The sequence below is a fragment of the Schistocerca americana genome, chromosome 10, assembly GCF_021461395.2.
Source record: "Schistocerca americana isolate TAMUIC-IGC-003095 chromosome 10, iqSchAmer2.1, whole genome shotgun sequence".
Classification (NCBI taxonomy): Eukaryota; Metazoa; Arthropoda; class Insecta; order Orthoptera; family Acrididae; genus Schistocerca; species Schistocerca americana.
Window position 1 is genome coordinate 92,070,582 of NC_060128.1, and position 26,977 is coordinate 92,097,558.

Here is a 26,977-nt window from a genome sequence, read left to right on the forward strand (position 1 = left end):
ACTTGCACGATGTGAACAGCACACGCTTACAGCAGAAAGACGACGTACAGAATGGCGCACCCACAGACTGCGTTGTCTTCTATATCTTTCACATCACTTGCAGCGCCATCTGTTGTTGAAAATTGTAACTACTGTAATTTGGAAAGTTTGTCCGCCTGAAAATGTATTGTTGTCCAAAGCATATTGCAACAAACGGTGTATTTCTATCGCTGCTCGTATAGTTTTTATTGCCGTTTCAAATATACCGGTCATTTTTGAAACACCCTGTATATCTGAAGGATGTTGTCGGATACAGCACAATTTCTATGTTACCTCTTCCATATATGCAGAACAACACATTATGTTGCGCTAAAGCCATTACCAAAACGGAAAGATCAATTCTTTTCGAATAACAACCGTAGAATCATGTTCGGAAGACGATGAAATGACTGTTTAGACAAAAAAAAAAAAAAAAAAAAAAATCAGATGGCTCTGAGCACTATGGGACTTAAGATCTGTGGTCATCAGTCCCCTAGAACTTAGAACTACTTAAACCTGACTAACCTAAGGACATCACACACATCCATGCCCGAGGCAGGATTCGAACCTGCGACCGTAGCGGTCACGCGGTTCCAGACTGGAGCACCTAGAACCGCACGGCCACACCGGCCAGCCACAATTAACACATCTGCATCTTCTGTTGCCTACTCTTTTTGTTTTCATTCGGTAACAGTTTATCCTTTGGCATCTGTGAAAACATGGTAACATCAAAGAGAACTTGAACCTCTACATCGATATTCCGCAAGCCACCTTACTGCGCGTGGCGGAGGGTACCTTGTACCAGTACTTGTCACTTCCTTCCCTGTTCCACTCGCAAATAGAGTGAGGGAAAAACGACTGTCTATATGCCTCCGTAAGACTCCCAATTTCTCGTACCTTATTTTGGTAGTCCTTATATGCAGTATATGTTGGCGGCAGTAGAATCGTTCGGCAGTCGGCTTCAAATACCAGTTCTCTAAATTTTGTCAATAGTGTTTCTCGAAAAGAACGTCACCTTTTATCTAGGGATTGCCATTTGAGTTACCGAAGCATCTGCGTAACACTTACATGTTGTTGAAACCTACCGCTAACAAATCTAGCCGGCCGAAGTGGCCGTGCGGTTAAAGGCGCTGCAGTCTGGAACCGCAAGACCGCTACGGTCGCAGGTTCGAATCCTGCCTCGGGCATGGATGTTTGTGATGTCCTTAGGTTAGTTAGGTTTAAGTAGTTCTAAGTTCTAGGGGACTAATGACCTCAGCAGTTGAGTCCCATAGTGCTCAGAGCCATTTGAACCATTAACAAATCTAGCAGGCAGTCTCTGATTGCTTCGATGACTTCCTTCACTCCGGCTTGGTACGGATCCCAAACGCTCGAGCAGTAAACAGTAGGTCGCACCAGCATCCCATATGCGATTTACAGGTGAACCACTCTTTCCTAAAATTCTCCCAATAAACCGAAGTCCACCATCCGCCTTCCCTACCACAGTTCTCACATGCTTGTTGCACTCTATATCGCTTTCCAACGTTACGCCCAGATATTTGAAATGACTGTCTAGCAGGACACTAGCAACACTGTACCCGAACATTACAGGTCTGCTCTTCCTACTCATCCGCATTAACTTATTTTTTCCACATTTAGTGCTAGCTGCCATTCACTACTCCAATTGGTAATTTTGTCTAAGTCGCCTTGTGTCTTCCTACAGTCACTCAACTTGGACACCTCACGGCACAACACATCACCAGCAAACAACCGCACATTGCTGCCCATCCTGTCCGCCAGATCATTTATGTGTATAGAGAACAACAGCGGTCCTGTCACACTTCCCCGGGGCACCCCTGACGATACCCTTGCCTCTGATTAACACTTTCGGCCGTCGAGAACAACATACTGAGTTTTGTTATTTAAGAAATCGACGAGTCACACTCATATCTGCGAAATTATTCCGTACGCTTCTACCTTTGTTAACAGCCTGCAATGGGGCACCGTGTCATATGCTTTCCGGAAATCTAGAAGTATGGAATCAGCCAATTGTCTTTCCTCCATTGTACGTAGCATATCAAGTGAGAAAAGGGGAAGCTGAGTTTCACCAGAGCGATGCTTTCTAAAACCATGCTGATTCGTGCACATGAGCTTCTCAGTCTCAAGAAAATTTATTATATTCGAACTGACAATATGTTCAAGGATTCTGCTGCAAACCGAAGTTAGGGATATTGGCCTTTAATTTTCTGGATCTGTTCTCTTACCCTTCATGTATACTGGTGCCACCTGTGATTTTTTTCCAGTCGCTTGGGAGTTTGTGCTGGGCGAGAGATTCACGATAAATGCAGGCTAGGGTAAGGGGCCAATGTCGTACAGTATACATTGTAAAACCGGATTGGGATTCCATCCGGGTCCGCCGCTCGTGGTCTCGCGGTAGCGTTCTCGCTTCCCGAGCCCGGGGTCCCGGGTTCGATTCCCGGCGGGGTCAGGGATTTTCACCTGCCTCGAGATGACTGGGTGTTTGTGTTGTCCTCATCATTTCATCATCATCCAGGAAAGTGGCGAAATTGGACTGAGCAAAGATTGGATAATTGTACGGGCGCTGATAACCACGCAGTTGAGCGCCCCACAAACCAAACATCATCATCATCATCATCATTCCATCCGGACCTGGTGATTTTTTTTCTTTCAGATCTTTCAGTTATTTCTCCACACTAGGGGTGCTTCTTAGTGTGTCATGCATACGGGAGTTGTTGATGGTCAAATGACAGTATGTATGTACGGTTTTGCTGTGTGAACGATTTCTTGACCGTGAAGTTCTGCAGGAGATGGTAGCCTGGAGCGAGTAGCCTTTCCGGTGCTTTTTGTGCTCCTTTTATTTCCTTCTGTGGTGCGCCCATCGAAGACTGCCACGTTTTGACTATGTCGCCGCTGTACGTAGGTCACAAACCTTTTAAAAGTCGCACAAAATATTCGCTCACGAGCAAGGCACTGTCTGCTACATCGGCTTTGCTCTTTTCAACTGCTATGTCACTCGATAAGGGCGTGAAGGCAGAGTAAAATGCAGACTTTCTCTTTGCGAATGCCCTCCTCTCATAAAGTGGCAATGGAAAGGGAGCAAGTTCGTACATGAAGTATTTTTTTCGGGTCATTATCAGACTGCTTAGAGACCATCATCCTGTGGATTCAGGGCACGTGTGATGTTCAAAAGATAGAATTCAAACGCAGTGATCTTTGAAATTGAAAATATATTCATTCAATGATCTAAGAGACAGACTTGGCAGCCCTTCTTCAGAGTTAAACTTGAAATCAGCAGGCAAATTTGCATGCCATTGTAATTGAAATCAAGATTATTTCTGTAGGTAGAGGATGATATCGTACCGAATTCCACAAGGAACGTGCTTATTCACGTATACCTGAGAAACTATAACTGTAGATTCTGAGCTTTAATAACCGTATTTCCTTTTTCATGTAATGTGGTGCTAGGCTCTCTTGTGTGCTGGTGATTTTTTGTGTGCGCGAGAAGGCACAGCGCGTTCGATGTGAGGTGGGTCGGACAGGGAATGCGGTAAAAAAAGGTTCTTTGGCGAGAGAACAGGCAGGTGCAGCTGTTTTTTAATAGTAGGAGGAAATTTTTTGGTGTGATTGGTGTGAATGGTGTCATAATAAGCTGCACCTATCGATTGGTACAGTTTTTTCTTATATATAGACACCACACAGGACAGGACGATAGGTACTGCTTTCAGTCTTCTGCAACGTGGACTAGAAACAGTTTTGAAACTTATTTTCGTATAAATGATGATTACCTCTTCTCTATCGTAGCAAGACAATGCTGACGACGATGCGGCGATCGACCTTTTGAAAATTATTCCCATTCATCCGAAGATTTGCTGCAATGGTTCATGATGCCCGTAGAGTGAAACAGGTATACTTGAAGCTCATAGAAATAAAATACGTTTCTTCCACGAACTACGAGGTGCGGCTAGAAAAAAACCGGACTGATGCTGGGAAAAACATTTATTTACAATTATTTACAATTTCATGTTATCTCCTTCAATGTACTCTCCTCCTCGGTCTCTACACCGCTCCATACGAATTTTCCACTGTTCATAGCAATGCTGCAGATCATTTTCGGTAAGTCCATACATTACTTCCGTCGCTTTTTCTTTTACTGCTTCAACAGTCTCAAATCTAGTTCCTTTCAAAGCTGACTTGACTTTAGGGAAAAGAAAAAAGTCACAGGGGGCCAAATCAGGTGAGTAGGGTGGATGATCTAAGATGGGAATGTTGTGTTTTGCCAAAAACGTCTTCACTGACAACGCACTGTGAGCTGGGGCATTGTCTTGGTGAAGGATCCATGACTTTTTTCTCCACAAATCGTTCCGTTTTCTCCGTACTCGCTCACGTAGGGTAGCCAGGACGCTAATGTAGTAATGCTGATTCACTGTTTGTCCCTCTGGTACCCAATCAATGTGCACAATCCCTTTGATGTCAAAAAAAAAACAATCATCATTGCCTTGAATTTCGATTTTGACATTCGTGCTTTTTTTTGTCGTGGAGAACCAGGAGTTTTCCAATGCATCGATTGGCGTTTAGTTTCGGGATCGTAAGTAAAAAACCACGATTCATCGCAAGTAATAACATTTTGTAAGAAGGTGGGATCACTTTCAATGTTTTCCAGGATGTCAGAACAAATCATTCTTCGGCGTTCCTTCTGTTCAATTGTGAGACACTTTGGAACCATTTTTGAACACACTTTGTTCATGTTGAAACTTTCATGAAGAATCTGCCTAACACACTTTGTTCATGTTGAAACTTTCATGAAGAATCTGCCTAACACTTTCCTTGTCAACTCCTGTTAACTCAGACACTGCTCTGATTGTTAAACGGCGACCTTGTCGAACAAGTTTACCGATTTTTTCAATGTTTGCATCAGTTTTTTCTGACAATGGTCTGCCAGTGCGAGTGTCATCACTGGTGTCTTCGCGGCCATCTTTAAATCGTTTAAACCACTCAAACACTTGTGTTCGCGATAAACAATCATCGCCGTACACTTGTTGTAACATTACAAACGTTTCACTTGCAGATTTTCCTAGTTTGAAGCAAAATTTGATGCTAACACGCTGTTCTTTCTGTACACTCAACATTTTCCGACGCACAGACAAAACGTCAACTACTTAAAACAGACGCCACGGGCAGACTGAGTGCAGGAGGCAGATGAAACTCGAGCAGTAGGCGGAGCGAGAGTCACGTGACAGGCCACGCGACTTTCAGCCTTATTGCATTCGTTTTATTGTTTCACCAGTACTAGTCCGGTTTTTTTCTAGCCACACCTCGTATGCACTCCTTATTTGTTACACACATACACCACTGCGGACAAGAACAGAAGAGCTACGTTACAAACATTAAAACAAGATGTCTTGTTAAAAAAATCCGAAGGTGTATCGTTTTTAATTCTTCCGTCGCCATCTTAGGTTATATTAATACGGCTTAATATGAATTAATATATCTTTGGCGCATTCATCTGGCGCCCGTAAGAATTAATACATGTCCTTTGTCTATACAGATAAACCTTATAGGTACTTACACAATTGACATCAGATAGTAACGTTTTATTTTTAGCAGGATTCCATATGTAGGAAAAACCTCGTTATTGGACCGCTGTTTTCTGCATATTTCTCTATTGGCGAGCAGGAACGATTCAGGGAAAGGATAGCTTGACTTTAGAATATACCAAAAAGTTCGGACTGCTTCGGAAGATGGTGGTGGTGGTAAGTTCCTATGGAATCAAACTGCGGAGGTCATCGATCCCTAGTCTTACACAGTACTAAACCTAACTTAAACCGACTTACGCTAAGGACGTGGAAGGACTCGAACCTCCCACGAGGGAAGCCGCGTGAACCGTGACAAGGCGCCTGAGACCACGCGGTTGACATAAGACACGCAAGTGTTCGCATGTAGGACTTCTTCGGGAGACCCGGTAGTATTCGGACATAAAAGATTTTTTTTGGAAGACACGGTAGAGTTGGCACAGAGATTTTCGTACGCAAATGAAACCAACACTGATCACGAGGTACTATGAACATGAAGCTGTGCGCACGTGTGCATGTCACCTGTATACGTGGGAGATTGAGGTCAGCGCATCGTAGCAGACGAGCCGACCGCAGTCTGCCCTCATCTCCAGCTGATAGGCATCCACACGACGCCGGCTGGGGTGGCCGAGCGGTTCTAGGCGCTTCAGTCTGGAACTGCGCGACCCCTACGGTCGCAAGTTCGAATCCTGCCTCGGGCATGGATGTGTGTCATGTCCTTAGGTTAGTTAGGTTTAAGTAGTTCTAAGTTCTAGGGGACTGGTGACCTAAGAAGTTAAGTCCCATAGTGCTCAGAGCCATTCACACGACGGTGGCCTTTGCCACGGCGCTCGTGCATCGTTACGGCGAGCATAAAACAGCAGCACCGGCATATTAGGGCATTCTTTGACCGCACCTGCACTTCTGTACGAGAACCTTTTTCAGATTCAACACTGGCGTGTTGCATGTGCCCGTTTTGCAGTTAGTTACTTGGTTCACAGTCACAGTGTTTTTCGTATAGAATTCACAAGCTTTGCCATTCACTTTTTGCTCGATATTACGATCTGTATAGCCTACTTTCTCGTTCAGTCGAGTAGCACTGCTAATCAATTAAAGCCAGTAATTAAATTTCTAACCGGCCGGAGTGGCCGAGCGGTTCTAGTCGCTACAGTCTGGAGCCGCACGACCGCTACGGTCGAGGTTCGAATCCTGCCTCGGGCATGGATGTGTGTGATGTCCTTAGGTTAGTTAGGTTTAAGTAGTTCTAAGTTCTAGGGGACTGATGACCATAGCAGTGAAGTCCCATAGTGCTCAGAGCCAATTAGATTTCTGAAATCTATGTTTGTATATCATTGCACATTTGCTCATAATGTATGCCTATACTGTATTTTTACAGACAGTTAGATGCACCTTAATTTTTAAGCAGTTTTTAAAAAAGAACATTTTAATTATTGTTAGACTGCAAAGCCAAACTAAAAAAAATCTTAGTTTGTAAAACAGAATTTGGCTTTAAAAACCCCTGAAAATCGTCATCTGAACTTACTACTTCTTCTTCTTCTTCATCGTTGCCTCCTCCATCTAATATCGTCTTCATTGCCATCTAGAGCGTTACTTACGCCGCACTTCTTGAAAATTTAAGAGTAATGTCTTCTCTCACTCTACACCACGACTGCTCAATCCACTGACACACTTGTTTGGTTGTAGGTCGTTTTATAGTTCCATTCGGCGTGCATTCTTGTTAGGTTTCATCCCTCATCCATTTGTTCTGTTTCTCTCTCATATATACGTTAAACTGTTTATTTATCGAGACATTAAGAGGTTGTAATTGTGAAGTGAGTTCTCCCGGAATAACAGCAAGCTCTGTATTTCCCTCTCTCAGTTTCTCTTTCACAGAATTTTTCAGATGACTACTATTTAACAGATCTAGCACAAATAGAGAATTCTTTTTCAATAAAGCACCTTTCCTTCTTTTCCATTCTCCGTTATCCGTAATTTCTTACGAACCTCCTCCATCCAACCCTTCTCATGTACGTGAACGCCAGAAGGTTTTTGGCTCTGCTTTTCGCTTGGAAATTATCATTGGATTAAGTTTAGTACCGTCGACACAACATGGAAGGACAACACTGTAGTGAATTTTTGCATGTCCGCTTGTTTTTATAGTTACAGTTTTAGCATCTTTCATGGCAACAGTTCTGTTACTCGGCACTTCAAATGTCAGAGGAGTTTCGTCCGCATTCGCTATTTGGCTTAGTTCCACACTGGTTTTCTTTCGATTTTGAATAATGGAGCGATGAAAATACAATGTTTTCTCTTCATACTCTTGTAGCATTTTCTGAGATATTTTGGTTTTGGTTCGCATGCTGTGTCCGTAACGTTTCCTAAACCTGTAGCGTCAACCAACTCCACCCTTAAATTCTACGTCGAATGTACGGTCATTTTTAAGACTGACGGGAATTTTAAATCAAACAGTGGACATCTTTATATTAATTTCGAGTTTAAGACGCACCTGGATTTTGGAGGCAATTTTTCGAAGAAAAAAGTGCGTCTTATAGTCCGTAAAATAGGGTAATTGATGTTCTTAGAAACTAAATCAACGTATTTAAATGGCATATTGTTTCTGTTAGACACTTTCCCTTCAAATTAATTATTCTTTATGTAAATGCCCACTATACGATCAACAGCTTGGGCCATTAACAATTGGCGTTCTCCAATTAAATTGTGTGCACATAAAACTCACACCTTAGGTCTTAAAGGCGTGGCCCTACTCACAATTAATTTTCTGGGTTAGGATAACTTTCCACGCTCGAGGATTTCGCAACCTACTATCAACTTGTCATTATTATATCTCATTTGGCATGAGGAGTGAATCTGGACTTCGTTGATGCTATTTAGCAAATCAGACTGTGCTGTAAGTTTCCGCTTTCCACACGACTCACGTGGTTTATTTAAAGCTCTCTTTTTCACTAACGGAGTTTCACCATCATTCAAGACTTTCAGTACAGATAAAGCATACAGCCCAATGTGAATATGACGTTTTGAACGAATGAACACGTACTACACTACTGGCCATTAAAATCGCTACACCACGAAGATGACGTGCTACAGACGCGAAATTTAACCGACAGGAAGAAGATGTTGTGATATGCCAATGATTAGTTTTTCAGAGCATTCACACAAGGTTTGCGCCGGTGGCGACACCTACAACGTGCTGACATGAGGAAAGTTTCCAACCGATTTCTCATTCACAAACAGCAGTTGACCGGCGTTGCCTGGTGAAACGTTGTTGTGATGCCTCGTGTAAGGAGGAGAAATGCGTACCATCAAGTTTCCGACTTTGATAAAGGTCGGATTATAGCCTATCGCGATTGCGGTTTATCGTATCCCGACATTGCTGCTCGCGTTGGTCGTGATCCAATGACTGTTAGCAGAATATGGAATCGGTGGGTTCAGGAGGGTAATACGGAACGCCGTGCTGGATCCCAACGGCCTCGTATCACTAGCAGTCGAGATGACAGGCATCGTATCCGCATGGCCGTAACGGATCGTGCAGCCACGTCTCGAACCCTGAGTCAACAGATGGTGACGTTTACAAGACAACAATCATCTGCACGAACAGTTCGACGACGTTTGCAGCAGCATGGACTATCAGCTCGGAGACCGTGGCTGCGGTTACCCTTGACGCCTGATCACAGACAGGAGTGCCTGCGATGGTGTACTCAACGACGAACCTGGAAGCACGAATGGCAAAACGTCGTTTTGTTGGATGAATCCAAGTTCTGTTTACAGCATCGTGATGGTCGCATCCGTGTTTGGCGACATCGCGGTGAACGTACATTGGAAGCGTGTAATCGTCATCGCCATACTGGCGTATCACCCGCCGTCATAGTATGGGGTGCTGCCATTGGTTACACGTCTGGGTCACCTCTTTTCCCCATTGACGCTACTTGAACAGTGCACGTTAGATTTCAGATGTGGTACGACCCGTAGCTCTACCGTCCATTCGATCCCTGCGAAGCCCTACATTTCAGCAGGATAATGCACGACCGCATGTTGCAGGTCCTGTATGGGCCTTTTTGGATACAGAAAATGTTCGACTGCTGCCCTGGCCAGCACATTCTCCAGATCTCTCACCAATTAAAAACGTCTGGTCAATGGTGGCCGAGCAACTGGCTCGTCACAATACGCCAGTCACTACTCTTGATGAATTGTGGTATCGTGTTGAAGCTGTATGGGCAGCTGTACCTGTACACGCCGTCCAAGCTCTGTTTGACTCAATGCCCAGGCGCATCGAGGCTGTTATTACGGCTGTTCTGGGTACTGATTTCTCAGGATCTATGCATCCAAATTGCGTGAAAATGTAATCACGTGTCCATTCTAGCATAATGTATTTGTCCAATGAATACCCGTTTATGATCTGCATTGTTCTTGCTGTAGCAATTTTAATGGCCAGGTGTGTATAATACAACAACAACGCCCATTCACAGCAGTTAAATAGTCAACTGACGGAAACCTTGCAAACTCAAAGGGCTGTCCAGTGGAAGGATGAATCCTGTCGAGGGGAGGGAATGAGGGAAGATAGGGAATTCGCGTCAACATTGGGCGAGCAGTGAAAATAAAGTAAAATTTATTTTAAATTGTGTTTTGTTGAAATATAAGTATATTTAAAAGAGTTGAAAATATGAGTTTCTCTTTTTTCAAAACTACTTAGTCCCCAGAAATTACACGAATCTAATGAACTACATGTACAGCGAGGTGACAAAAGTCATGTGATAGCAATATGCACGTATACAAATGGCGATAGTATTGCGTACACAAGGTATAAAAGGGAAGAGCATTGACAGGGTGGTTGTTTGTACACAGGTGATTCATGTGCAAGGGTTTCCCAAGTGATTATTGCTGCGCGACGATAATTAACAGACTTTGAACGCCGAATGGTAGTTGTAGCTAGAAGCATGGACATTCAATTTCGGAAATAGTTAGGGAATTCAGTATTCCGAGAGCCACAGCATCGAGATTTTGCTGAGAATACCAAATTCCAGTCATTACCTCTCACCACGGACAACACAGCTTCCTTCACTTAACGACCGAGAACACGGGCGTTCGCGTGGAGTTGTCAATGCTAGGAGACAAGCAGCACTGTGTGAAATAACCGCGGAAAGTAATGTGGGACGTACGACGAATCTACCCGCTAAAACAGTGCATCGAAGTTTGGCATTAACGGGCTGTGGCAGCAGACGACCGACGCGATTGCAGCACCTGTCCTGGGCTCGTGTCCATATCGGTTGGACCCTAGACGACTGGAAAACCTTGGCCTGGTCGGATGAGTTGCGATTTCAGCTGGTAAGTGTTCGTGTGGCGGAGGTCCCATGAAGCCATGGACCGAAGTTGTCAACAAGGTACTGTGTGAGCTGGTATAGCTCTGTAATTGTGTGGGTAGTGTTTACATGGAATGGATTGAGTCCTCTGGTCCAACTGGGAATGGTATGTTTGTCTACTTGGAAATCATTTTCAGCCATTCATAGACTCCACGTTCGCAAAGAACGATGGAATTTTTGTGGATGACAACGCGCCATGTCACCGAACCACAGTGGTTCGCTATTGGCTTGAAGAACATACTGGAGAACTCGAACGAATGATTTTTCCACCCCGACTTCCTACATGAATTCCATCGAACATTCACGGGACGCAACCGAGAGGTCAGTTGGTGTACAACATCCTGCACCGGTAACACGTTTGCAATTATTGACGGGTATAGAGGCAGCATGGCTCAATATTTCTGCAGGGGACTTCCAACGCCTTGTTGAGTTCATGCTACATGGCGTTACTGCACTACATCGTGCAAAAGGAGGTCTGACACGATACTGGGAGATATCCTAACTTTTGTCACCTCAGTATGTATATATATACAGGATGTTTCAAAAATGACCGGTATATTTGAAACGGCAATAAAAATTAAACGAGCAGCGATAGAAATACACCGTTTGTTGCAATATGCTTGGGGACAACAGTACATTTTCAGGCAGACAAACTTTCGAAATTACAGTAGTTACAATTTTCAACAACAGATGGCGCTGCGGTCTGGGAAACTTTATAGTACGATATTTTCCACATATCCACCATGCGTAGCAATAATATGGCGTAGTCTCTGAATGAATTTACCCGAAACCTTTGACAACGTGTCTGGCGGAATGGCTTCACATGCAGATGAGATGTACTGCTTCAGCTGTTCAATTGTTTCTGGATTCTGGCGGTACACCTGGTCTTTCAAGTGTCCCCACAGAAAGAAGTCACAGGGGTTCATGTCTGGCGAATAGGGAGGCCAATCCACGCCGCCTCCTGTATGTTTCGGATAGCCCAAAGCAATCACACGATCATCGAAATATTCATTCAGGAAATTAAAGACGTCGGCCGTGCGATGTGGCCGGGCACCATCTTGCATAAACCACGAGGTGTTCGCAGTGTCGTCTAAGGCAGTTTGTACCGCCACAAATTCACGAAGAATGTCCAGATAGCGTGATGCAGTAATCGTTTCGGATCTGAAAAATGGGCCAATGATTCCTTTGGAAGAAATGGCGGCCCAGACCAGTACTTTTTGAGGATGCAGGGACGATGGGACTGCAACATGGAGCTTTTCGGTTCCCCATATGCGCCAGTTCTGTTTATTGACGAAGCCGTCCAGGTAAAAATAAGCTTCATCAGTAAACCAAATGCTGCCCACATGCATATCGCCGTCATCAATCCTGTGCACTATATCGTTAGCGAATGTCTCTCGTGCAGCAATGGTAGCGGCGCTGAGGGGTTGCCGCGTTTGAATTTTGTATGGATAGAGGTGTAAACTCTGGCGCACGAGACGATACGTGGACGTTGGCGTCATTTGGACCGCAGCTGCAACACGGCGAACGGAAACCCGAGGCCGCTGTTGGATCACCTGCTGCACTAGCTGCGCGTTGCCCTCTGTGGTTGCCGTACGCGGTCGCCCTACCTTTCCAGCACGTTCATCCGTCACGTTCCCAGTCCGTTGAAATTTTTCAAACAGATCCTTTATTGTATCGCTTTTCGGTCCTTTGGTTACATTAAACCTCCGTTGAAAACTTTGTCTTGTTGCAACAACATTGTGTTCTAGGCGGTGGAATTCCAACACCAGAAAAATCCTCTGTTCTAACGAATAAACCATGTTGTCTACAGCACACTTGCACGTTGTGAACAGCACACGCTTACAGCAGAAAGACGACGTACAGAAGGGCGCACCCACAGACTGCGTTGTCTTCTATATCTTTCACATCACTTGCAGCACCATCTGTTGTTGAAAATTGTAACTACTGTAATTTCGAAAGTTTGTCCGCCTGAAAATGTACTGTTGTCCCAAGCATATTGCAACAAACGGTGTATTTCTATCGCTGCTCGTTTAGTTTTTATTGCCGTTTCAAATATACCGGTCATTTTTGAAACACCCTGTATATATATATATATATATATATATATATATATATATATATATATATATAATGGCTTAAATATATTCAGGAATATTGTTTTTGACTGAGGCTGGTATTTTCAGTCCACTTTCATTGAAATTGTTAATGCAACATTCCTCAGCGTGTATGTGGAGCAATTACAAATATTTTATATGCCTGAATAAGGAAGTTAAATACTGTAGAGCATTGTGTACAAAACTGCATTGAAAAAAGTTAGTAGTACGAAACGACTGATATATCTAATTTTTTGCGGGTTATTGATATTGTTGCAGATTTTTCACATCCTCGTATCTCAGTAGATGTTCTGAATTTTTCACCATGTGCTCTTTAAAACTGGTAGTTGCATATTGTTTGGCTAAAATGCATTGCCATTTGATTAAGATCTATTGTTTATTGTTAGTGCTATTAATTGTTCGACCTATGGCACTACCAAACACATCGCCACTCTCCTACAGTTGTTTGCTGGAAAAAAAACTGACACATTAGAAATTCTAGTCATTTTCTCAAAGAATTAATATCCGTTATGTTGAGTCCTTGGGTGAATTATAGTCAGTTTTGTCGTATCACTGTGTGGTACGGTTCCACTTAATGATGTGATAGCAGAGTTAGGAGATATTTGGGTCTCTCACCAACTTACTTTCAGTTGGACAAAAATTCTTATAGTGAACTGATGATGTGGCTATGGGGTACCTACTCAGCGCAGTTGTAGCAAATTTATGTTATGCAAAAGTTTGAAGGAAAACCGAGCGAGGTGGCGCAGTGGTTAGCACACTGGACTCGCATTCGGGAGGACGACGGTTCAATCCCGTCTCCGGCCATCTTGATTTAGGTTTTCCGTGATTTCCCTAAATCGCTTCAGGCAAATGCCGGGATGGTTCCTTTGGAAGGGCACGGCCGATTTCCTTCCCTCACCCGAGCTTGCGCTCCGTCTCTAATGACCTCGTTGTCGACGGGACGTTAAACACTAATATCCTCCTCCTCCTCCTCCAGTTTGAAGGAACGATTCTTTAGGTGGCAACCATCATGTTGATTTTGCTATGTTGATGACACTTTCATTGTGTGGGTACATGGAGAAAAAGACCCTTCAGAATTTCTAAATTTTGTGATTGATTCTAATTCTAATGACAGAAAATCCTAGTTTTGTGTTAAATCAGTAAATGGGTCAAATCTGTCTGTCCAGACACTCTGTGACTGTAATGGCATTGAAACAGGATGACACAGAAAAACCGGAAATACTAAACGTCTTTTTCCAAAACTGTTCCACAGAGGGATATCGCATTGTAGTTCCTCCTTTAAATCGACGCAATGACGGTTGTTGAAGTGCATTGATTAGCCAGAACATTATGACCACGTAACTAGTATATACCAGCATATCCACCTTTGGCACAGATAACAGCAGTGACGTGTCGTGGGATGGAAGCGATGCAGCCTCGCAACAGTGCGCTGATAGCGTGTATGGCTCTTTCTGTACATACATTACTGGCCATCCTTGAGTCAGCAGATGGGGACGTTTGCAAGACAACGACCATCTGCACGAACAGTTCGACGACGTCTGCAGCAGCATGGACTATCAGCTCGGAGACCGCGGCTGCGGTTACCCTTGACGCTGCATCACAGACTTGAGCGCCTGAGATGGTGTACTCAACGACGAACCTGGGTGCACGAAAGGCAAAACGTCATTTTTTCGGATGAATCCAGGTTCTGCTTACAGCATCATGATGGTCGCATCCGTGTTTGGCGATATCGCGGTGAACGTACACTGGGAGCGTTTGTTCGTCATCGCCATACTGGTATATCACCCGGCGTGATGGTATGGTGTGCCATTGGTTACACGTCTCGGTCACCTCTTGTTCGCATTGACGGCACTTTGAACAGTGGACGTTACATTTCAGATGTGTTACGACCCGTGGCTCTACCCTTCATTCGATTCCTGCGAAACCCTACATTTCAGCAGGATAATGCACGACCGCATGTTGCAGGTCCTGTACGGGCCTTTCTGGATACAGAAAATGTTCGACTGCTGCCCTGGCCAACACATTATCCAGATCTCTCACCAATTGAAAATGTCTGGTCAATGGTGGCCGAGCAACTGGCTCGTCACAATACGCCAGTCACTACTCTTGATGAACTGTAGTATCGTGTTGAAGCCGCGTGGGTGGCTGTACTTGTACACGCCATCCAAGCTCTGTTTGACTCAATGCCCAGGCGTATCAAGGCCGTTATTACGGCCAGAAGTTGTTTTTCTGGGTACTGATTTCTCAGGATCTGTGCACCCAAATCGCGTGAAAATGTAATCACATGTCAGTTATAGTATAATATATTTGTCCAATGAATACCCGTTTACATCTGCATTTCTTCTGGGTGTAGCAATTTTAATGGCCAGTAGTGTATTTTAGATTTTTTCTTATATTGCTTGTGTGGATGACCATGCACGAGGTTGGGAGAGAATGGATGTATTTGTGTAAGGCTTATTCTTTCCCTTTTGTTTACCACTTCAATTCTTACTAATATTTGTAAGGCACTGACAACGTCGCCTTTGAACGCCCAAAACACACACACACACACACACACACACACACACACACACACACGCACACGCACACCATTTTACACTTCAACATTTTCCACTTCCACTCTGCATGTTAATTAAAAATTACAAGAGTTTTTAACATATAATTTATTTTCTTTTCCATTCCAGGAGATCCATAAAAAGGGTCCTACCCGGAGAACGATAGACATTTTGATGAAGGAACTGGACAGGTCGGAGGTCCCCCGGGAGTTAGGTGAACCCAACAGGAAATGTATTACGGACTCGTGGCAGGAAGACTTTTGGAGGAAGTGTAACAGTGACTCAGAAAAGAGAATTCGTTCTGGGAATGTAAAGAATTTGACCAATCGGCCTTCCACCAATGCCAGACTACCTGTTGATGCCCACATAGGTAAAGGAAGAGAGAATTTGCTAATGAAAGCGGCGGCATCATTGAAACTATCTAATCTGTTCTACAGTGCAAATCGTTATACTTTGCCTTCATTACAACCTGTTGTGATGGTAGATAAATTACATGGTGAATCTACAGAGTTACCAGCACAAAGTGCTGTCAGTGGTACTACCGTAGCTACATCCCAACCCCGTGAGAGGAGAAAATTTTTTGTAACTGAACCAAAGTGGCCGACTCGCAGCAGCGGTTTAAATGGGAGAGTCAATGGAGTATGCAACGGGAGGTATTTGCCTAGCTCACCTCGTATTAAATTTGGAGGTAAGAAAGATGCCAGATTGCTGGGGAGAGGAAATGGATCTCATGCTCTGAACAGCAATCCATTGGCTACATCTACACCAGCAGAGAGAAGAAATGTTTTTGTAGCTGATCGGAACGGTCATACTATACAATATGAAGAAATGAAAGGTGCCGCTTTGCAGGAGAAAGGAAGTGGGTCCGAGGAAACTGTAGTTGGTGAATCTAGGTTGTCCAGTAGTGGAAGACGTGGCTCGAAGCAAGTGGCTGACTGCAGTGCGGAGCTAGATGAAAAAAGAGCCGAGCTGTCAACGCCCATCCAAGTGAATGGAGTACACGAAGGGAGCAGCATTTGGAAAGAAACCTTGCCCTCGAGGAAAACTGGACCGGGTGGCTGTGCAAAGAGAAAGACTTCTCCCATTAAAGACAACAGCATCGTTAAAGTCAGGAGGACAGATGAACGCTCAGAAGAATATGAAAGAGGTACGCGAAGTTGTGTACGTGGTTTGTTTGAAGATGAGTCAGAAGGATGCGAAAAAATACTCGCGGATATAAATGAACTGCAACGTTCTCAGAATGGTGCTATTGTTAATCAGTCTGGTCCAACCAGGGAGGCTGTACAGTGTGAGCAACAGAGTTCTGTTTACAGTAATAGGAAATGTGTAACATCCGCACTAGAAGTTGGCGTTAGCGGTCATTTGTTTGGGAATGTAGCGAATAGTGACTGTGATTCTTCCACTGCAGACTATAACACGGTAGAGAGCACAGGAGAGTTAAATGTACCAGGTTGTGAAAATAAAACGAGTAGTGACGATTGTCAGAGCTCTTCATATGCCGTGTCTTCCTCTTTGCAACCAGTGGTTCTGCTCAGAAAGTTAACCTGCGACGAGATCAGACATTATACCTCGGAAAGGCTCACACCGCGAGAGGAAACTTCCCAGAAGTGTGTTGAACAATCTGGAAGCATAGATAATTTGGAGATATCAAGTGAACCGTCTCTGCTTTCCTTTGAGAACAGAATGTTTTCTGGTGGCTGCACGAAAGGCTACAGGAAGTCGTATGGTAAGAAAAGCAAGTTTTTCAAAAGTGATGCGGCATCACTTGGAGACCAAGGTAATGGGAAATCATGTGAGCAAGAAAGTCCAGAATCTGAAACTGAAGAAAGACTGTTCAGGGCAATATGGCCAAAGCCTGCAACAGAGTTGCGCCTCCCGGATGTGGAGCGAAACAGTGTGGCCAACAGCCTACGGAATTACAGTTGTAATGGTGTGAGAGAAAATGCATTGGACAAAATTGTTGAATGCACTGATGCAGAGAACTTTGTCTCCAAACGCGGGAACGATAAAGTGTCCCCAAATTCTGGATTCAGCAACGGAGAAGTTGTAGGACCAGATATCTCTTCAGCCGAAGCAGTTCCGCCATTTAAAATGTCAGCCTCTGATAACAGGTAAGTAAAATATAATTTTGCTATTACTACAACGACGTAGTTATTTTTAAATATGTTGTAAGTTATCAATGTGTCGAGGATCGATACTAAGTGTGATGGAAGAGAGTGAATGAACTCAGAAATGTGTGTAAGCGTGGGAACAAGATCTCTGTAGTACGAGGGTAATCCCAAAAGTAAGGTCTCCTATTTTTTTTACAAGTACATAAACCTGTTTATTTCTACAATGGTTTACATCAGTTTACAGCTTGAACATTTAGCTATTTTTCGACATAATCACCGTTTCTGTCGATGCATTTTTGTAGACGCTGTGGCAGTTTTTGTATCCCGTGTCATACCAGCTCACCGCCATGCTGTTCAGAAAGTTATGAACCTCTTTCTTTCACCTCGTAGGAGCTGAATCGCTTTCCGACCAAATGTTCTTTTAGCTTAGGGAACAGGTGATAGTCACTGGGCGCCAAGTCAGGACTATAGGGTGGGTGGGTGATTACGTTCCACTGAAACGGTTGCAGGAGAGCAACTGTTTGCCAAGCGATGTCTGGGCGAGCGTTGCCATGTGTACGCCCTTGCTCCGGTTCTGAATTGCCTGTTTGAGGTTTTTCAGAGTCTTACAGTACCTGTCAGCGTTAATTGTGGTCCCTGCGATTCAGCTCCGACGACGAGGTGAAAGAAGAGGTTCATAACTTTCTAAACAGCATGGCGGCGAGCTGGTATGACATGGGATACAAAAACTGCCACAGCGTCTACAAAAATGCATCGGCAGGAATGGTGGTTATGTCGAAAAATAGCTAAACGTTCAAGCTGTAAACTGATGTAAACCATTGTAGAAATAAACAGGTCTATGTACTTATAAAAAATAGGAGACCTTGCTTTTGGGGTTACCCTCGTAGATGACATTCCCTCAGAGTTACTGTGATCCTTTGGTAAGCCATCCATGACAAAATTATTCCGCAAGAGAGCAAGAGAGATGAGACAGGTGAAATTCCCTCAGACTTGAGGAAGAATGAAATAATTCCAGTTCGAAAGTAGGCAGTGTTGCCAGGTGTAAGTGTAATAAGTCATGGTTGCAAAGTATTGAAACGAACTATTTACATAGGAATGGAAAAACTGGTAGAGGCTGACCTCTGGGACTATCAGTTTGAGTACTGAAGAAATGTAGGAACATATGATGATGCAATACTGATCCTACGACTTGTCTTAGAAGATAGGTTGAAGAAAGGCAAACATAGATTTTGGCGATGTAAACTGGACTACAGTCTCTGAAATTTTTAAAGTGGCAGGGATAAAATGTAGAAAGAGAGAGGTTATTTGCAAATTGTGCAGAAAACAGTCTACAGTTACAAGAGTCAAAGGACATCAAAGAGAAACAGTGGCTGAGAAAGGACTGCGACAGGCTTTTAGCCAATACATGACTATTCAATATCTATATTCAGGAAGCTGTGAAGGAAACCATGGAGAAGATTGGAGGTAATCAAAGTTCAGGAAGAGAAAATAAAAACTTGGAGGTTTGTTCGTGATGTAATTCTCTCGAAAACTGAAACGGATTTGGAAGTGTTAGTTGAACTTGCAAGGTTAGTGTTTTGAGAAGGGATCATGAAATGAACTTCAATAAAAGCGAAATCAGAGTAATAGAATGTAGTCGAATTAAATCAGGCGTTTCTGAGGGAATTGATTAGAAATGAGGCCCGAAAGGTAGTAAAGGAGTTGAGTTACACTATGTGATCAAAAGTATCAGGACACCTGGCTGAAAATGACTTACAAGTTCGTGGCGCCGTCCATAGGTAATGCTGGAGTTCTGTATGGTGTTAGCCCACCCTTAGCCTTGATGACAGCTTCCACCCTCGCAGGCATATGTTCAATCAGGTGCTAGAAGGTTTCTTGGGGAATGGCAGCCCGTTCTTCACGGAGTGCTGCACTGAGGAGAGGTATCGATGTCTGTCGGTGAGGCCTGGCACGAAGTCGGCGTTCCAAAACATACCAAAGGTGTTATATAGGATTCAGGTCAGGACTCTGTGCATGCCAGTCCATTACAGGGATGTTATCGCGTAACCACTCCGCCACAGGTTGTGCATTATGAACAGGTGCTTGATCGTGTTGAAAGATGCAATCGGCATCCCCGAATTGCTCTTCAACAGTGGGAAGCAAGAAGGTGCTCAAAACACCAATGTAGACCTGTGCTGTGATAGTGCCACGCAAAACAACAAGGTGTGCAAGCTCCCTCCATGAAAAACACAACCACACCACTACACCACCGCCTCCAAATTTTACTGTTGGCACTACACACGCTGGCAGTTAATGTTCACTGAGCGTTCGCCATACCCACACTCTGTCATCGGATTGCTACATTGTGTACCGTGATTCGTCACTCAACACAACGTTTTTCCACTGTGCGATCGTCCAATGTTTACGGTCCCTACTAGCCAAGATGCCAAGCGGGCATCTTCTGGCATTTGCCGGCGTGATGTTTGACTTATTAGCAGCCGCTCGGCCATGAAATCCAAGTTTTCTCACATCCCGCCTAACTGTCTTAGTACTTGCAGTGGATCCTAATGCAGTTTGGAATTCCTGTGTGATGGTCTGGATAGGTGTCTCCTATTACACATTATGACCCTCTTCAACTGTCGGCGGTCTCTGTCAATCAGCAGACGAGGTCGGTCTGTACGCTTTTGTGCTGTACGTGTCCCTTAACGTTTTCACTTCACTATCACATCAGAAACAGTGGACCTAGGGATGTTTATGAGTGTGGAAATCTCGCGTACAGACGTATGACGCAAGTGACACCCAATCACCTGGCCACATTCGAAGTCCGTGAGTCCCGCAGAGCCCTCCATACTGCTCTCTCGCGATGTCTAATGGCTACTGAGGTCGCTGATATGGAGTACCTGGCGGTAGGTGTCGGCACAATACCCTAATATGAAAAACGTATGTTTTTAGGGGTGTCCGGATACGTTTGATCACATAGTGTATTTGGGAAGCCTCATATCAGTCTTCGAACTGAACGCCAGACCAATATTAAGGTCTATTTGTACTCTCTACCAGCCACCACACATTCTGTGGCGATGTGTATGTACTGGATGCAGACTAAAAACCTGGTCTGAAAATCAGTTCAGTCAGTGTATATTGAAATGAAGAAAATTTGCCAATTAACCAATGGTCAGGGGTGCACCATTGTATAGCTACAGCCACAAAATAGCAGGCAATTAGTGACTAATGCCTGAAAGTCAATACCCATGATGAACTGACTGTATGAACTTTTGAGGCCAGAACGATAATTCATAATGTATGAAGAATTTTCGATAGGGTGTGTCAATCATTTCTTTACCATAACAGTCATTATGTGAAATAATTATACAGGGTAATTATTAAGTCCATGAAATATTTTTAAAATGTGGTATTAAACATAATGTAAAAATTACAGAGTATGCGAAAGAGACTCTCAAAGTTTTCTTTCCTTTTTTTTTACAAGATACTGCCAAGTTAGTTTGAAAAACAGGCTACAGAGGCCCTGTTGGATTAAGTTGCTGAAAATTGTGGCGAAACACGCAGGCAAAGCGTTGTGTGTGCGCAAAAATTTGTCCTTTGTCAATCAGTAGGGAGTGTGTAAAGAGCTATCCGTGGCAAGTTTCATAAGACACTACCAGTTCATATAGTGAAGCGTTACAAGAAAATTCGAAGGGAAGGGTTGTTTGTGCAATTGAAATGTTCAGAAGACTGGGTGTGTGAAGGACATGATACTGCAGAGCTGCACAAAGTTGACCTATCAAGCTAGTGCAGAACTGAACATCCCTTAAGAATGTGGTTAAGAGAGAAACTGTACAGATAGCAGCTTCTGCAAGTCATAAACCATGATGCCAAATTGCACCATGAGCTTTCCTGAAAAGTTGCGGTTTTATCTTCTGCAGCTACACGAAGAAAAGTGTATATATTCCACTTCTGCCACATAACCTCGAACATTTGTGACAACTCATTGAAACAGCTGCTGTTACAGTCACTCTTGATATGCTGTGTTTGGTATAGGTGGATTACAGACTTGGTACTAAATCATTGATCATGATGGGCAAACATCTATTAGGCGCACTACGAATGTAGTGGTGTGGACATGTTGGGAATGTGGATCTCACGGGGAGAGTGCAAAGGATAAGTCCCTGCAGACGCACTATCCTCTGTGCCATCGGTGGCTCAGATGGATAGAGCGTCTACCATGTAAGCAGGAGATCCCGGGTTCGAGTCCCGGTCGGGGCACACATTTTCAACATGTCCCCAGTGAAGTATATCAACGCCTGTTTGCAGCTAGGGTGTCTATTTAATTATCATTTATTGCATTAATGTGATACTTACAGGTAATCACGCTGTAACATCATGCGTTCTCAGAAATGATAAGTTCACAAAGGTACATGTATCACATTGGAACAACCGAAATAAAATGTTCAAACGTACCTACGTTCTATATTTTAATTTTAAAAACCTACCTGTTACTAACTGTTCGTCTAAAATTGTGAGCCATATATTTGTGACTATTGCAGCGTCATGTATCACAAAGCGAAAAAGTGGTCCAACCGAAACATTCATATTTCTTTACGTACTACACGAATATGTAATAAAAAATGGGAGTTCCTATTTAAAAAACGCTGTTGATATCCGTTTGACCTATGGCAGCGCCATCTAGCGGGCCAACCATAGCACCATCTGGTTTCCCCCTTCCAAGCTAGACAAGTTTCGTTCGTTGTAGTTTTTTCGTTTGACGCTTATTTCGTGAGATATTTGGCCCGGTGACGATCAATGGACCACCCTGCAGAAATTTTCATCTTCTCTTCAGGTATTACGCAGGAATTGCGCGTGTTACGGTACCTATCTCTGTCGCGGTCTTCCTCTGTCTCTTCTCCCGTGGCACTTATAATTTCTTGCCTTTAAGGGAAGTCTCTCACCCTCTATTCTTTGTAGATGTTCATTCCATTTTCTTCTATAATCTCGAATTTTATCATTGAGGCTAAAGATTTGCAGTTCTTCTCTAATATCTTGATTAGCCTGTCTTCTCTTGTGCAACCTTTAACACCTGTAAGGAATTTCATTTCTTGTGCCTGAACCCGGCTTTCTTGCTTCTTGGCAATCACCCATGTCTCACTTCCATAGAGCAGTGTTGGAACTGCAACAGTTTTGTAAAATTTAGTTTGACTGCCTTTCCTGGTTTTGTTTTTTAGGTTCCTGTTGATTGTTCCACATACCCGACTGAATTGACTAAGCTTAATTTCAATATCTCTGCTGTAGCCATATGTCATTTCACATCCGAGGTAACAGAAATGGTTTACTTGCTGTAAAATCTTTTGGTCTATCACTATTTTGGTTCTGATTGGTTCTTTCCCCATGAAGGCCATTGTCTTAGTTTTTTCTTTTGAAATTTCCGTGTTACATTTTTCACTCATTTGTTTTAGCAAGTAGATTCCTTTCTGAAGGTCATCTTCCTTATCTGCTAAGATCACTGCATCATCAGCATGCAGTAAATTATTTAAAAGAATGTTCCTATCTAGTTAGATGCCTTTCTGAAATTCTGATTTCCTTATATATATTATTTCATTAATGTAGATGTTGATCATAGTTGGAGAGATGCAGCAGCCTTGTTTTACCCCTCTGTTAGCTGTTTTCCCATTGAGATCTAGAGTGATATTTGTATCTTGATATATGCTTTTTGTCGCATTTACTAGTTGCCTTGGATATCCGCGATTCGTCATTATTTCCCAAAGTTTCTGTCTATTGAAATTGTCAAAAGCTTTTTTTAAAGTCAACAAAAGCAATGAGTGTTTCTTTATTATACTCACTCCGTTTTTCTATTATTTGCTGTAGAATAAAAAGTGCACCTGTTGTGGAGTGTCCTTTCCAAAAACCCATGTGTTCCTCATGCAGAACTGCTTCTGCTATGTTTTTAAGTCTAGTATTTAAAATCTTAGCATACACCTTGTATGCTGAGTCCAGTAAACTTGTTCCTCTGTAATTAACTGCATAGGCTTTTACCTCTTTTTTTAAAAACTGATGTCACTCTAGCTATTTTCCAGTCTTTGGGAATACTCTTTTTCTTTTTCTTCTTCCAACATCCATTGAAATGTTTCCATATGTAATGGATTAGGAATGGGATGTGGGCAGAAAAGGTCTAACAAACGAGAAAGGCATAATGTATACTGGCACTCAGAGACACAGAACGTGTCCCAGGTAAATACTTGTAGATATTCCCGTGAACAAAAGTCAAATGGATTCAGATCAGACGATCTTGCAGGCCGTGCATCTGGAATACCCCTGGAGATAACATGTTTGTGGAATGTTGCATTGAGCAGATCCTGAACTGGGTGAGTGACATGAGATGATGTCCCGTCTTGCATGAAAACAGTAGTGTCCACAAAGCTGCACTCTTCCAAAGCAGGAATCACATGCTGTGCAAGGAGGTCTCAATAATGTGCAGATGTCATGGTCGACCTGACAGACCCTCTAGGTGTATTCCCTTCAAAGAAGAATGGACCGAGAATTAAGTTGCTTGTGGATCCACACCACACAGCCACATACGACGAATGCATTGACTCTTTGTGGATAACATGCAGTTTAATAGTATGCCAAAATCGGCAGTTCTGTGCATTCACTGCACCCTGTAATGTAAAATGTGCCTCGGCAGTCCATAAAGTATTGCCCAGCCACGTGTCATTAAGTGAAGAGCACGTTCGGAATGTTGCTGTGGCTAATGAGGTTTCATTTGCTGCACTGTTGGAATATTTTATGGATGTCAATGTAAAATAGACGGAAAAACTATCCGTAATGTTTACCATTGGATGGACAAGTTTAACCAGGTTAGGATGCATTCCTCTTCCAACTGCCACCAAGATCACCCATGTTTTCGAATTGCATCATCATGTGAAACAGAGGATGACAGACTAAAGGCCGAAATACTAAATGTCTTTTTCCAAAGCTGTTTCACAGAGGAAGACTGCACTGTAGTTCCTTCTCTAGATTGTCGCACAGATGACAAAATAGTAGATATCGAAATAGACGACAAAGGGATAGAGAAACAATTAAAATCGCTCAAAAGAGGAAAGGCCGGTGGACCTGATGGGATACCAGTTCGATTTTACACAGAGTATGCGAACGAACTTGCTCCCTTCTTGCAGCGGTGTACCGTAGGCCTCTAGAAGAGCGTAGCGTTCCAAAGGATTGGAAAAGGGCACAGGTCATCTCCATTTTCAAGAAGGGACGTCGAACAGATCTGCAGAACTATATACCTATATCCCTAACGTCGATCAATTGTAGAATTTTGGAACACGTATTATGTTCGAGTATTATGACTTTTATGGAGACTAGAAATCTACTCTGTAGGCACCAGCATGGGTTTCGAAAAAGACGGTCGTGTGAAACCCAGCTCGCGCTATTCGTCCACGAGACTGAGAGGGCCATAGACACGGGTTCCCAGGTAGATGCCGTGTTTCTTGACTGCCGCAAGGCGTTCGATACAGTTCCCCACATTCGTTTAATGAACAGAGTAAGAGCATATGTACTATCAGACCAATTGTGTGATTGGATTGAAGAGTTCCTAGATAACAGAACGCAGCATGTCATTCTCAATGGAGAGAAGTCTTCCGAAGTAAAAGTGGTTTCAGGTGTGCCGCAGGGGAGTGTCGTAGGACCATTGCTATTCACAGTATATATAAATGACCTTGTGGATAACATCGGAAGTTCACTGGGGCTTTTTGCGGATGATGCTGCAGTATATTGAGAGGTTGTAACAATGGAAAATTGTACTGAAACGCAGGAGGATCTGCAACGAATTGACGCTTGGTGCAGGGAACGGCAATTGAATCTCAATGTAGATAAGTGTAATGTGCTGTGAGTACATAGAAAGATAAATCCTTTATCATTTAGCTACATCTACAATATAGCAGATTAGCAACTGAAAGCAGTTAATTCCATGAATTATTTGGGAGTAGGCATTAGGAGTGATTTAAAATGGAATGAACATATAAAATTAATCGTCGGTAAAGCAGATGCCAGAATGAGATTCATTGGAAGAATCCTAAGGAAATGCAGTCCGAAAACAAAGGAAGTAGGTTACGGTACACTTGTTCGCCCACTGCTTGAATACTGCTCGCCAGTGTGGGATCCGTACCACATAAGGTTGATAGAAGAGATAGGGAAGATCCAAAGAGAATAGCGCTCTTCATTACAGGATCATTTAGTAATCGCGAAAGCGTTACGGAGATGATTGATGGACTGCATTGGAAGACTCTGCAAGAGAGACGCTCAGTAGCTCGGTACGGGCCTTTGTTGAAGTTTCGAGAACATACCTTCACCGAGGAGTCAAGCAGTATATTGCTCCTTCCTACGTATATCTCGCAAAGAGACCACGAGGATAAAATCAGAGAGATTAGAGCCCACACAGAGGCATACTGACAATATTTCTTTCCACGAACAATACGAGACTGGAATAGCAGGCAGAACCGATAGAAGTACTGAAGATACCCTCCGCCACACACCGCAAGGTGGCTTGCAGAGTATGGATGTAGATGTAGTTATGACGATTGCTATGACCACGATTCGCAATTTGCACGGACGTGAATGAGCGCGTCATATGCGACCATCCTTCGAATATAAAACCCAATTACCCGTTCTTCACATCTTTGAGGATGACCTGTGCCCTTTTCCAATCCTTTGGAACGCTACGCTCTTCTACAGACCTACAGAACACCGCTGCAAGAAGGGGGGCAAGTTCCTTCGCGTACTCTGTGTAAAATCGAACTGGTATCCCATCAGGTCCAGTGGCCTTTCCTCTTTTGAGTGATTGTAATTGTTTGCCTATCCCCCTGTCATCTATTTCGATATCTACCATTTTGTCATCTGTGCGACAATCTAGAGAAGGAACTACAGTGCAGTCTTCCTCTGTGAAACAGCTTTGGAAAAAGACATATAGTATTTCGGCCTTCAGTCTGTCTAGCCGGCCGGTGTGGCCGTGCGGTTCTAGGCGCTTCAGTCTATAACCGCGTGACCGCTACGGTCGCAGGTTCGAATCCTGCCTCGGGCATGGATGTGTGTGATGTCCTTAGGTTAGTTAGGTTTAAGTAGTTCTAAGTTCTAGGGGACTGATGACCTCAGATGTTCAGTCCCATAGTGCTCAGAGCCATTTGAACCTTCAGTCTGTCATCCTCTGTTTCAGTACGATTTTGGTCATAGAGTGTCTGGACATTTTGTTTTGATCCACCTACCGTTTTGACATAAGACCAAAATTTCTTA

The 26,977-nt window shown here is 43.5% G+C and overlaps 1 protein-coding gene and 1 non-coding gene across 4 annotated transcripts in view; both read left to right on the forward strand.

Annotated features, from left to right (window-relative positions):
- LOC124552572 (ubiquitin carboxyl-terminal hydrolase 29-like) overlaps positions 1-26,977 on the forward strand; it is a 389,169-nt gene that overhangs the window by 198,020 nt on the left and 164,172 nt on the right. For all 3 annotated transcript variants that reach the window (XM_047126894.1, XM_047126893.1, XM_047126895.1), the window contains exon 4: positions 15,741-17,722. In XM_047126894.1, the coding sequence (XP_046982850.1) occupies positions 15,741-17,722 (1,982 nt within the window). The remainder of the gene's footprint in view (positions 1-15,740; positions 17,723-26,977) is intronic.
- Positions 21,887-21,961, forward strand: Trnat-ugu. Its single transcript has one exon. It is a non-coding gene; the product is annotated as a tRNA-Thr (tRNA).